The sequence below is a fragment of the Ylistrum balloti genome, unplaced genomic scaffold, assembly GCF_031769215.1.
Source record: "Ylistrum balloti isolate Yb309-2 unplaced genomic scaffold, AGI_CSIRO_Ybal_v1 Utg370448, whole genome shotgun sequence".
Classification (NCBI taxonomy): Eukaryota; Metazoa; Mollusca; class Bivalvia; order Pectinida; family Pectinidae; genus Ylistrum; species Ylistrum balloti.
In genome coordinates this window covers 322,892-337,683 of record NW_026782298.1, presented here as the reverse complement: position 1 = coordinate 337,683, position 14,792 = coordinate 322,892, and the positions used below count along the sequence as shown (strand labels likewise).

At 38.5% G+C, this 14,792-nt stretch overlaps 1 protein-coding gene across 1 annotated transcript in view; it reads left to right on the top strand.

Moving 5' to 3' along the window:
- Positions 1 to 442: 442 nt before the first annotated feature.
- Positions 443 to 14,792, top strand: part of LOC132554835 (uncharacterized) — a 30,796-nt gene continuing 16,446 nt past the window's right edge. The window contains exons 1-2 of the mRNA XM_060219159.1: positions 443 to 584; positions 6,078 to 6,155. Of these exons, the coding sequence (XP_060075142.1) occupies positions 443 to 584; positions 6,078 to 6,155 (220 nt within the window). The remainder of the gene's footprint in view (positions 585 to 6,077; positions 6,156 to 14,792) is intronic.

Below are 14,792 nucleotides of genomic sequence, written 5' to 3'. Positions count from 1 at the left end.
ATTTTCAATATCTTGTGATTGCGTTGTTCAAACACAATAAAAATCGGCCAAGCAACTCTCTAGGTTACAGTGCACGTGGTCCTGTATCGAATGTTGCATTATTGTTTTGCATGACAATGTCTTCCGGGGAAAGTACAAAACGGGAAAATCTCGTGCACAGCAGTATTGTGACATTGAGTCATACCATTAGGTAATCTTCATAGAGACACATCATTTTGATGATTTTCTGATAGCATTAAACAATGGCATGGCTGAAGAAAGTTCAGAGAGGGCAGGCCATTGCGATTATTATGCAAGGTCAAAGGCAAACACAAGTTGCGAGACATATCGGTGTCCATATATACACTATAGAACGTCTTGTTAGACGTCTAAGGTTAACTGGGCGGGTTGCTTACAGACCTAGGTCTGGCGTCCGCGCATAACGTCACAACGTCACAACGTCATGACAGTTGCCCTTCATACCATAGGAACCCATAACCGTCTTATCCATGCAAAAACTGTACGGAAGAGATTGCTGGAAGTTGGTCTGCAGGCACACCACCTGGTTGTAGGTCTGCCACTTACCATTGCTCGTCGCCAGCGGCGTATGGCGTGAGTGGCGGCACATGCTCTCAGACTTTCCCCACTGAGGCAGTGGAGGCGGGTCTTGTTTACTGACGAGTCCCGGTTCACCCTGTTTCGAGCAGACGGTCGACGTCGTGTATACCGACGTTGTGGAGAAAGTTTTGCCGACTGCTGTGTAGTAGAGACGGATAGGTTTGGGGTTGGTCGGTTGTGGTGTGGGGTGGAATCTCACATGGAGTTAAATCAAAATTGGTTGTGGTAGTGGGTAAGTGAACTGCCGCTATGTATAGGGATGAGATCCTCCGACCACATGTTGTCGCATTATTGTAGCAAAACAACCTCACATTCCAGCAGGATAATGCTCGGCCTCATGTAGCGAGGATCTGTCCCAACTTTCTCACTAACAATATTCAGCCACTAGACTGACCGTCATATAGCCCCGATCTATCCCCTATTGAGTACTTGTGGGACAAGCCGGACGCTAGCCTCCCCTGTTACTCTGGCCCAACTGACAGCAGCCCTCTCGGAAGAATAGACCAACATCCCAATGAGAATAAGACTCGTCAGTGATACTACATCATACAGCTGTTTCGTCCGTCTAGGACTTGTCGGTGATGTTACACCATACAGCTGTTTCGTCCTTCTAGGACTCGTCAGTGATGCTACATCATACAGCTGTTTCGTCCTTCTAGGACTCGTCATGATGCTACATCATACAACTGTTTCGTCCTTCTAGGACTCGTCAGTGATGCTACATCATACAGCTGTTTCGTTCTTCTAGGACTCGTCAGTGATGTTACATCATACAGCTGTGTCGTCCTTCTAGGACTCATCAGTGATGCTACATCAAACAGCTGTTTCGTGTTTCTAGGTCTCGTCAGTGATGCTAAGGGCTCAAATTTTGAGTCTAGAATCCAAAGTAATTTAAAGAAAAGTCAAAATCTAAGATACACTAACCCCATTATTCAATCAATTTTCATACATCTGATAATTTTAGAACAATGTCAACTACATGTGTATATTCTGAACCGTGCCATTATTCGGGTGAATTAAAACGTGGCAAGCAGGTTACGACAAACCCCGGAGCAGTTGTTTAAACGGGGTAATAGTAACAGATGATAACACTCGAAGTGAACAGTACCGTTAGAAAAGTTCCTAAGAGTTAGATTTGATAGCTAAAGTTGTCTATGTACCTAATTATTAATATGTGCCTTACTCCTTCTGTTCACAAAACGCTGCTATATTAGGGTCTCTATGTACTGACATATGTATTGGTGTCTGTAGGTCAAGGTTGTTTTAGGTAACTAGGCCATACATAACTGCGTCTCTAATACGAAATGAAGATTAAAACATGCATCACATCAGCAATCGCAACGACTGACCTTGAATTGTCGTTAAAAAGTCAAGTAAAATGCAGTTAATTTATTCTCAGCCAAGGAGTCAAACCAGGCACCCTGAGAGGACACATGCTATCTATTAGTTAAGTGTTAAACATATAGTATCCACTTGGTCATACATCGAGTGAAACATTACATTGATAAGATGATCAACAGGAGAGTACCAAAAATTATTATACTTTGACATTAATATTAACTGACGATAGGTGGATTTAGACTCCAACAAAGTAAGATTCTAAGACAGTTATTCATTCAATGTCAGTGACGCCTGTGTTTACGGATCAAACGTTTATATGTGCCCGTAAATGTTGATAAAAACGTGATGAAACCAATGTTTATCACTTGTCAGTCTTGAGAAATGAATAACTTCCTGAGACGTGTATATGTAGACATGATTATGGAAAATCTGTTTAAAAAACAAAAAAAAAAAATAAAAAAACAAAAAAATCCCTGACGCTGACTACGGGAGAATCCTGAAGAAGCTATTCAAAGTAACAAGGGAATTTGAAAGATTAAAAAAATCTGAGGGATTCAACTTGGCGTAGGATCGACGATAATACAAACACCTTGCTTGTGTTGTATCACGATAAAAAGACTGGAACCAAAATAATAAAAATTTCATAGAATTTGTAATCTCTATAGTGTTCAGCCTAAACGCAGCGTGGGTGAAATTTATAAGTTTATCAACTGGCATTTTGTACAGCCAAACAAGATACCTAGCCCAGGGATATGATTTCAATTGTGTGATGTAGTTACACCGGTATTGTCTATCATATGTCTGCCTCGTGTTTACTGGTGTTAATCTGCCGACTGGGGCGATTGGATATTGAAATAATATACTCACTGTATTGATAACACCATGGTGAGATTTAACCTTTGTTAAAAGTACACAGGGAATTGTACAAATACATATAAGCGACGAAGTGAATGATACCGTTTAGCGATAAATCGGATCAAATAAGATTTCAGTCAATAGTAATTTAAACTTCATCAAGCAGTTTTTTCACCCATTACAAAATACGTTGGTGATGCTAAGCACCTACAGATTTATAACTCCGAAGTGGGGCAATCAAAATTGATCGAAGTCATTGTACACTTATCAAATCCTTCAAGGCGAAACAGCTGATTGATTCAGTTTCGAACCTACTGTATATCAATTTGTTTCGAAAGGCTTGTTCATATGTAAATCTTTCGTACGATCAAGCATCAAATAAAGATATGACAAAAGATAGACTTTAACATCACTGACGAGTCCTAGAAGGGCGAAACAACTGTATGATGTACAATCCGTGACGAGTCCTAGAAGGGCGAAACAACTGTATGACGTAGCATCACTGACGAGTCCTAGAAGGGCGAAACAACTGTATGACGTAGCATCACTGACGAGTCCTAGAAGGGCGAAACAACTGTATGATGTACAATCCGTGACGAGTCCTAGAAGGGCGAAACAACTGTATGACGTAGCATCACTGACGAGTCCTAGAAGGGCGAAACAACTGTATGACGTAGCATCACTGATGAGTCCTAGAAGGGTGAAACAGTTGTATGATGTAGTATCACTGATGAGACCTGGAAGGGCGAAACAGTTGTATGATGTAGCATCACTGACGAGACCTAGAAGGACGAAACAGCTGTATGATGTAAAATCACTGACGAGACCTAGAAGGACGAAACAATTGTATGATGTAACATCACTGACGAGTCCTAGAAGGACGAAACAGTTGCATGATGTAGCACCACTGACCAGTCATAGAAGGACGAAACAGCTGTATGATGTAGCATCACTGACGAGACCTAGAAGGACGAAACAGCTGTATGATGTAGCATCACTGATGATACCTAGAAGGACGAAACAGTTGTATGATGTAGCATCACTGAAGAGACCTACAAGGACGAAACCACTCTACGATGTAGCATCACTGACGAGACTTAGAAGGACGAAACAACTGTATGATGTAGTATCACTAAGGAGTCATAGAAGGACGAAACTACTGTATGATGTAGCATCACTGACGAGACCTAGAACGACAAAGAAACAACTGTATGATTCAATTTAATTCATCATTTGGTCCCACTCTGTCTAATTCTAACCAAGGGTATCATTCGCTTGTTCGTCTTTGGTACAATCCTGTTCTCTGCAGGATATCTTTATTCTGTACCTGTATGTGTTCTAGTTTATTGAACTTTTGGCCATTTAGCCGGGTTCAGCTTTTACTATACAGGACTCCCCTAAAAGGATAGGACGAGCTCCGGGTCGTGTATGACGTTTGTAACCAGGTACCGTGTTTCCCATTACTACAGGTATTTGTGTTCTCCGAGCACACTCTAGGGTACCGTGGAAATTTAAATATTATCTTTTCCTTTGACCATGACACAAAATTTACTGATTTTTTTTCTGTTTATAAAGCGCAACATTGATACTTAATGGGACATTTGTACCCTCATCACACACTGTCGGGGTCTCGGGTTAATTAAGGTAAGAAACCAGTGTTAAACGTTATATATGTAAGATGTATTTCAATAATATTTTTTATTTTAAAACTTACTACAAGTAAACAGTATATTCGCTCCTATCTTGTCAGTAATATTGGTTTACTGGCAAGTCCTCACCACTCAGTTTAAATTAATACAAATGAATCAATAAGATTATGTTATGATAATCTCTTACTTTTGAAGAATACTAATTATAATGACGTCGTTATAACCTTTAAAAACACTAAATATCCGCTTCTCATTTCTATAAACACTAAATATCCGCTTCTAATTTCTATTAACACTGAATTTCCGTTATTCATTTCTATAAACACTAAATATCTACTTCTCATTTCTATAAACACTAAATGTCCGATTCTCATTTCTATATAAACTGAATATCCGATTCTAATTTCTATAAACACTAAATATCCGCTTCTCATTTCTATAAACACTAAATATCCGCTTCTCATTTCTATAAACACTAAATATCCGCTTCTCATTTCTATAAACACTAAATATCCGCTTCTCATTTCTATAAACACTAAATATCTACTTCTCATTTCCAAATAAACTGAATGTCCGCTTCTAATTTCTATTAACACTGAATATCCGTTTTTCATTTCTATAAACACTAAATACCGCTTCTCATTTCTATAAACACTAAATGTCCGCTTCTCATTTCTATATAAACTGGATATCCGATTCTCATTTCTCATTGCGGTAGCGAGACATACACCTGAAATCGGGAGATTTTGACGAGAATTTGGTAATTTTTAAGCATTAACCTGTTGATATTAAAAAAAAAATTTCCCCTCAGATAATGTGTTTTTTACAGAAACTTTGGTCAAGAATATTAACACCTGCACAATATCTAGTCCACTAACTGTCTATATAACGATTTTTTAAACAGAGGAAAGGTGCTGTTATGTGCTTTAAATAGAAAAACAAATTTATTAATTTGCGATTCAGATTCAGTAAAATCAGTTTCGTGTAGGCATTGAGTTCACAGTCATTTGTGTTAATGACCATCACGACTGATCTGAAGTGATCACAACATTAGTTACAAATAGAAACAATGTCTGATAACTTTATGCGCCGAAAGTGGATTACATTATTTTTCATAACATTATTTCAAAAATCTTATTTTAAAATTATCTACATTATGAAAAACTGGTCGGGTATGAAACGGTCACATGTAGACAACTGTGGACAAAATATGTCGAGGAACTTATATATTGCTTCGCGGGTTTAAATAGAATTGAAAAAAATATAAGAAAATGTTGTCAATTCAAATGGTTTTATAAATGTCCTGAATGAGTGAATGTTTATGTGATCTCGAGTTCGTTTCCAGCTTCGTCTAAAATAACTCTGTGGGTTACATCCAGTTGATAATCTGAACGAGAAAAACATCTATATCCTTGCTATCATATACTTTGTGTCCCCGCGCTTTATCATCAATATCACCGTGTAGAATCAGTGCTTTTTATTAAAAATGGCAGTTATGTTTACGTCACTGAATTTCCCGCTCAATCTAAAAATAACTTTATATCTTACGTCATCCTGATATGTATTTTCTTTAGTATTTTTTTAAACAAAATATATTGGTACGATAATATTCTTTTTAGTGTATTACCTTTTTAGGGTACAAAGCTATGCTTGTCTCGGTGCTGGCCAGCGTCCATGATGGTCTTTCGGGTGTCTCCGGTGTCCCGATGAAACGTGAGTGACGTCACAGTCAGTGAATAAGGAAATTATTTATATTTTACCTCTATATATACACCCAGAATGTACCATATTGTTACCAATATACCATTGTACTACATTTGAGTTAGAACTTTAACTTGCCGAGTCGTCTAACTATTTGTCCAGTGGGGCCAGGAGACATCGTATCGGCACGTGAGATATTCCACATCTACATTTGTATGTATGTAGTGTAGTATTCTAAAACCAACTGATGAGACGATTTCAGTGTGTACAAGTTGATGGGGATCAGTTCGGAGATTTATCAATTTTGGATGTTGTATCAGTATTTGGTTTTAACCATATGCCCTGGTATGCCATGTTTGTATTCGTTTGACTATTGTCATAACCCAGAATATAAATTGGCATTTGATGTTTTTTGAAATGATTCCATATTTAAAGCTTAAGTGACTTTATTGGTTAGTTCAACTTTACACATGAATTTTAATATATTGTCCCTAATTTTACTCTTGGAATCCGCAGTCATTCATGGTTTTTAAAACCTTCGGCCCGAGCATCACTGAAGATACTTATAAGGACGAAACAGTTGTATGGCGTACAGTCAATACTACTTAAAGACTATATTCACTTGTATGTCGTTTGTATATTGCCTTATGAAGTTGTATTTGTACGAAGCGCATTGTAACCTGTCTGAATCTTGATTTTTTTTAATTAAACATATTTTATTGCTAAAATTATTACAACAGGATTAGGTACAAGTTATTACAACTTATGAAACACCCTTTCCCCAATATATAACAAAATATAATTAGACAACGCAATAGCCATATGGCAACAAATACACTAACTACATATTATAGGAGAGAGAGAGAGGGGGGGGTGGGGGGGGTGGGGGGGTGGGGGTGGGGGTAGTTTAGGCGGATGACGTCAAGTGAACCTATTACTAGATTTAATAAAGTTTTGGACATTCAAAAAGATTTTCGAGTTTGTTTCAAAAGAAAGATCATTATTACCATACAATATCAAATCTAAATCACAATGTATGGGTAAATTTAAATCATCTAAATGTTGAAAAAGAACATTTCTTTGTAAATTATAATGACAACACATAAAGACAAAATGATAAGAATTTTCACACAAATGTCCACAAGAACAACTGGGGGTATCCACAAGGTTTATCCTGAATAAATCATAATTTAAAGAAGTGCACTGGTGTCTAAGTTTCGTTAGTATGCTATTTAATTTACGGTCACCTATCTTGATATGAGAACAGGATATAGTGTGGACGGACACTGTCATGGTACCGCATTTCTTCTCAAAATACATCTTCTCTTATTCTGTAATTGATGTAAAGAAAATACATTTCATTTAGTTTGAAATGAAAACCAATCAACACACACAAATAAATCAGGTATCGTTTATAGTTTACTACATCCGGGTCTTTGATTGTCTTGTTCATTCACCTGCACGCTTGATTACGTAATTAACGTCGGCAATTGGCCGATCGACAACGCAAAAATAACCACGTCTACCGAAAATCAAGGGAGGCTACTCTCACCATCTCCGACAAACAAAATGTCGTCAGCATTGAACGTCATTCCCGATGATATCGTACTTAATTATACTTCTAACGTATCGTTGAAGAAAAATTTAAAAGCGAATGGTTTCGTGTCTGGGTCATACTTTCAACGAGCGTCCTTCCAAACAAGAGAAGATGATACAGTTGAAATTAGTGGCCATGTTTTCCCCAGTCAGCGGAAAAATTTGGGGATATATACCATCTACGACCCGTTTTCAGTCGAATATTTATGAGGTTTTCCTTTTCAAATAAGGTTAACATGGAAAATCACTGCATTTATTCAATATATATACCAATCAATAGGGAATTCAAAATACTAAATTTGTATCTATGGATTACAGCCCTTTCCGTTGTTGAAGGAGTAAAAATTGTCTTTTTCATTTGACGCATATTGCCAGAACCCAGAAAGTCGCCACATTACTACGATCCGTTTTTCAGACGAGTATTTCTGTGACGGGTTTTTTTTACTTAACTAAGTTTATATGTGGTAGCAGTGCAATAATTAAATAATGAAATATACCGGTCGTTAGGGAATTTAATAACCTAAAATTAGGTATATATATTTTAGCCCCTTTCCTCCTTGAATGACTTAAAACAGTCCATTTATGTAGTCACGTACTTTCATTTCCCTATACTCGCCATGTTAAATCGGGTCGATTTCAGCCTCTTTTGGTATACTGTGACGTCACTGGTCACTTATTGGGTTTTCAGACAACTGTTTCCGTGAAATCGATAATTTTGCCATTTTAACAGTCAATTTCGCTTTTATGGTTCATCTTTGAAAATTTTTATTTCTTGTAAAGTGGTCACAGTAACCTTTATTTTCAAATATATAAAAAAATCATTTTTCGTTGAAGATACCCTTTAAACACCACACAATGTTGAATCTGTTTATGTTTTTTTTCCTCTTTACATTTTTGCTAATAATTAAAAAGATAAACAACAAACAAACAAACAAAAAAGTTCAAGTGGTGTGATAGTTTTCTATGGCGCAGAATTAATGAAATAAAAATAAAAACAGTCGCCATGCAGGGTTAGCTCAGTTGGTAGAGCATAGGCTCCACGACCACAATGGTGCAGAGGGCCGGGTGGGTTTGAATCCCGGCAGCAGCATTTTCTTTCCCGTGAAAATTCACCTCTCACCTCTGTTTCAAGTGGGAATGAAGTGGTAAACCCCAAAGAAACTAACAAAACAAGTTTGCTTTTACAGTCATATAAAGTCTTTATAAAATGGCCAACAAGATACATCGCTGATATAACGGTTACTTTCTAAACTGGCATTAAATTCTTAAATTTTGGGGTTTTTTTTAATGTATATCATGTTAATGGTTTTTTTTCATCAAGAATGTTAATACCTTATTGGAAGACTTTAAGATTTCATTTCAACTGTTTAACCATAACAGTAAACACTCATATTATCACAGACCATTCACAAAGTAAAACTTTGTAAAAGAGCAGAAACATGTCCAGATAATTTCATTTCCCTTCAGTCAATAAATATCCGAAAATGGTCAGTCCGAAATCAAGCTTGTTTATAAATACACACATTAACATGCGGCTTATTAGCACATGAGAGAGGATTATAAAACTTATGCTAGCAAAATTTTGAGAGAAAAAAATACTGATGTTCATTGAAATATTGTACACGTGAGTCTGTGAATATTTACGCACTTTTGAGCAGACATAATATTTTTTTTAAATGCTTTAATCTATAAGGACACTGCAGGATCTCCTCGTTAAGTTGATACTTAGGCCGTCCGCACAATCGGAGCTAAGATTTGCACTTCTCATGCTTCGTCTGAAATTTGGGAAACGGTATGAACACAACACCTCCCTCTAATCGCTCTGGGTAGCGAAATCGGTGTTGCAAGTTCCCCAGCAGCAACGTTTCACCATTGTCGGAGAATGTCGGAGTAGCGAAACGTAAACAAAGAGGCGAATACTACCCGCGATCTGATTGGCTAAACCGCGCTGTCAATCAAAAGCTGTCGATCGGCCAATTAACAAAGCGTAGGTCGGACAGAGAAGAACAGATAAGGTACATAATTTCGGTCTCAGCGGAGGAATCCGGATGAAGGGAAGTTGTTGTGAAACAATAGTAGTGTAAACAATGTTCCCCACCAACCAAGGTTGGAAACATGTAATCGGCATACAGGTCAACAACCTCGGGTAGTATTAACGTTTTACTAGTCAACGACTGGCTGTAGAAGTGGACAACCAGCTTTAGGGTAGGGTATGTTATCAGTATAGGTCAGAGCTAATTGTGATGTTTATTTATAAATAAGATCTGCGTCTTCCTATAATCGGTGACAGTATGTATACAGCCGGAAGCAAAACATAAAACGACGGACAGTGTTACTTATATTATTCTTCACTGCCGACCAGTATATATATAGTGTGTGACTGCCGACCAGTATATATATAGTGTGTGACTGCCGACCAGTATATATATAGTGTGTGACTGCCGACCAGTATATATATATAGTGTGTGACTGCCGACCAGCATATATATAGTGTGTGACTGCCGACCAGCATATATATAGTGTGTGACTGCCGACCAGCATATATATAGTGTGACTGCCGACCAGCATATATATAGTGTGTGACTGCCGACCAGTATATATATAGTGTGTGACTGCCGACCAGTATATATATAGTGTGTGACTGCCGACCAGTATATATATATTAAGTTACCGGCCTTCGGACTGGTGACACCCAGTAACATCGCTCAGCCTGAAATGTGAAATTCTACACTATTGCAGCCTGCTGATTGGCCAAATAAGCTGGACTATGGTAATATAATAAGTATGGAATGTATCCGTATAGCTGGACTCCTATAAATTTAACATGAATTACTGATATTGCTCGTCCAAATATTTCATCGTATCCTGAGATCGCCATACTATTTTACATACATACTCGTGTATACGCTCGTGTCCGTCACGCCTGCTGACCATATATACTGTGTCTTACCTGTATAGACTGCTGACCCCAGCCGTGTAAAACACCTGTACTCACCTGTTTGTTTACATTTCCAGTGTGTGCATATTCCTGAAATATTGTGTGCTTTGACGTTTGTCAATCCATCATGAATACTACTTCAACTTCCAATAAACATCTTATGATATTCATCGTCGTCGTCTCCAATTTTTCCTGAAAGTAAAAAGGCCAGACAGGGATCCCTACTGAAGAGAGCCCACCCAATTACCCTATGTACCCTAGTCAACCCGGCCTATACCTTCCGATGGGTACATCGACTCCCTCAACTCCTCATGGAAACGTCCTTCCTGGCAACTTCTATCCTCAAACTGCTGGGTATCCTCTGGGCCACTCCTCTAATACTCAAGCCTTTAATGTTAATCTCTCTCTCCGGAAAACATACGAGATATAGTTATGGCCGTTAAAGAAATGGTAGTGAGTGAAATATCTGGCCTCATACAAACCGACCAGCATATATATAGTGTGTGACTGCCGGCCAGCATATATATAGTGTGTGACTGCCGACCAGTATATATATAGTGTGTGACTGCCGACCAGTATATATATAGTGTGTGACTGCCGACCAGTATATATATAGTGTGTGACTGCCGACCAGTATATATATATAGTGTGTGACTGCCGACCAGCATATATATAGTGTGTGACTGCCGACCAGTATATATATAGTGTGTGACTGCCGACCTGTATATATATAGTGTGTGACTGCCGACCAGTATATATATAGTGTGTGACTGCCGACCAGTATATATATATATAGTGTGTGACTGCCGACCAGTATATATATATATATAGTGTGTGACTGCCGACCAGTATATATATAGTGTGTGACTGCCGACCAGTATATATATATAGTGTGTGACTGCCGACCAGCATATATATAGTGTGTGACTGCCGACCAGTATATATATATAGTGTGTGACTGCCGACCAGTATATATATAGTGTGTGACTGCCGACCAGTATATATATAGTGTGTGACTGCCGACCAGTATATATATAGTGTGTGACTGCCGACCAGTATATATATAGTGTGTGACTGCCGACCAGTATATATATATAGTGTGTGACTGCCGACCAGCATATATATAGTGTGTGACTGTCGACCAGTATATATAGTGTGTGACTGCCGACCAGTATATATATAGTGTGTGACTGCCGACCAGTATATATATAGTGTGTGACTGCCGACCAGTATATATATAGTGTGTGACTGCCGACCAGTATATATATAGTGTGTGACTGCCGACCAGCATATATATAGTGTGACTGCCGACCAGTATATATATAGTGTGTGACTGCCGACCAGTATATATACAGTGTGTGACTGCCGACCAGTATATATATAGTGTGTGACTGCCGACCAGTATATATATAGTGTGTGACTGCCGACCAGTATATATATAGTGTGTGACTGCCGACCAGTATATATATATATAGTGTGTGACTGCCGACCAGCATATATATAGTGAGACTGCCCACCAGTATATATAGTGTGTGACTGCCGACCTGTATATATATAGTGTGTGACTGCCGACCAGTATATATATAGTGTGTGACTGCCGACCAGTATATATATATAGTGTGTGACTGCCGACCAGTATATATATATATAGTGTGTGACTGCCGACCAGTATATATATAGTGTGTGACTGCCGACCAGTATATATATATATAGTGTGTGACTGCCGACCAGTATATATATATAGTGTGTGACTGCCGACCAGTATATATATAGTGTGTGACTGCCGACCAGTATATATATAGTGTGTGACTGCCGACCTGTATATATATAGTGTGTGACTGCCGACCAGTATATATATATATAGTGTGTGACTGCCGACCAGTATATATATAGTGTGTGACTGCCGACCAGTATATATATAGTGTGTGACTGCCGACCAGTATATATATATAGTGTGTGACTGCCGACCAGTATATATATATATATATAGTGTGTGACTGCCGACCAGTATATATATATAGTGTGTGACTGCCGACCAGTATATATATAGTTTGTGACTGCCGACCAGTATATATATAGTGTGTGACTGCCGACCAGTATATATATATAGTGTGTGACTGCCGACCAGCATATATATAGTGTGTGACTGCCGACCAGTATATATATATAGTGTGTGTGTGACTGCCGACCAGTATAAATATATAGTGTGTGACTGCCGACCAGTATATATATAGTGTGTGACTGCCGACCAGTATATATATAGTGTGTGACTGCCGACCAGTATATATATAGTGTGACTGCCGACCAGTATATATATAGTGTGTGACTGCCGACCAGTATATATATAGTGTGTGACTGCCGACCAGTACATATATAGTGTGTGACTGCCGACCAGTATATATATAGTGTGTGACTGCCGACCAGTATATATATATATAGTGTGTGACTGCCGACCAGCATATATATAGTGTGTGACTGCCGACCAGTATATATATAGTGTGTGACTGCCGACCTGTATATATATAGTGTGTGACTGCCGACCAGTATATATATAGTGTGTGACTGCCGACCAGTATATATATATAGTGTGTGACTGCCGACCAGTATATATATATATAGTGTGTGACTGCCGACCAGTATATATATAGTGTGTGACTGCCGACCAGTATATATATAGTGTGTGACTGCCGACCAGTATATATATATATGTGTGACTGCCGATAGCATATATATAGTGTGTGACTGCCGACCAGTATATATATATAGTGTGTGACTGCCGACCAGTATATATATATATAGTGTGTGACTACCGACCAGTATATATATAGTGTGTGACTGCCGACCAGTATATATATAGTGTGTGACTGTGTGTGACTGCCGACCAGTATATATATAGTGTGTGACTGCCGACCTGTATATATATAGTGTGTGACTGCCGACCAGTATATATATATATAGTGTGTGACTGCCGACCAGTATATATATAGTGTGTGACTGCCGACCAGTATATATAGTGTGTGACTGCCGACCAGTATATATATATAGTGTGTTACTGCCGACCAGTATATATATAGTGTGTGACTGCCGACCAGTATATATATATATATGTGTGACTGCCGACCAGTATATATATATATAGTGTGTGACTGCCGACCAGCATATATATAGTGTGTGACTGCCGACCAGTATATATATATATATAGTGTGTGACTGCCGACCAGTATATATATATATATAGTGTGTGACTGCCGACCAGTATATATATAGTGTGTGACTGCCGACCAGTATATATATAGTGTGTGACTGCCGACCAGTATATATATATAGTGTGTGACTGCCGACCAGTATATATATAGTGTGTGACTGCCGACCAGTATCTATAGTGTGTGACTGCCGACCAGTATATATATATAGTGTGTGACTGCCGACCAGTATATATATAGTGTGTGACTGCCGACCAGTATCTATAGTGTGTGACTGCCGACCAGTATATAAATATAGTGTGTGACTGCCGACCAGTATATATATAGTGTGTGACTGCCGACCAGTATATATATATAGTGTGTGACTGCCGACCAGTATATATATATATATAGTGTGTGACTGCCGACCAGCATATATATAGTGTGTGACTGCCGACCAGTATATATATAGTGTGTGACTGCCGACCAGTATATATATATAGTGTGTGACTGCCGACCAGTATATATATAGTGTGTGACTGTCGACCAGTATATATAGTGTGTGACTGCCGACCAGTATATATATAGTGTGTGACTGCCGACCAGTATATATATAGTGTGTGACTGCCGACCAGTATATATATAGTGTCTGACTGCCGACCAGCATATATATAGTGTGTGACTGCCGACCAGTATATATATATAGTGTGTGACGGCCGACCAGCATATATATATATAGTGTGACTGCCGACCAGTATATATATGTAGTGTGTGACTGCCGACCAGTATATATATATAGTGTGTGACTGCCGACCAGTATATATATATAGTGTGTGACTGCCGACCAGTATATATATATAGTGTGTGACTGCCGACCAGTATATATATAGTGTGTGACTGCCGACCAGTATATATATAGTGTGTGACTGCCGA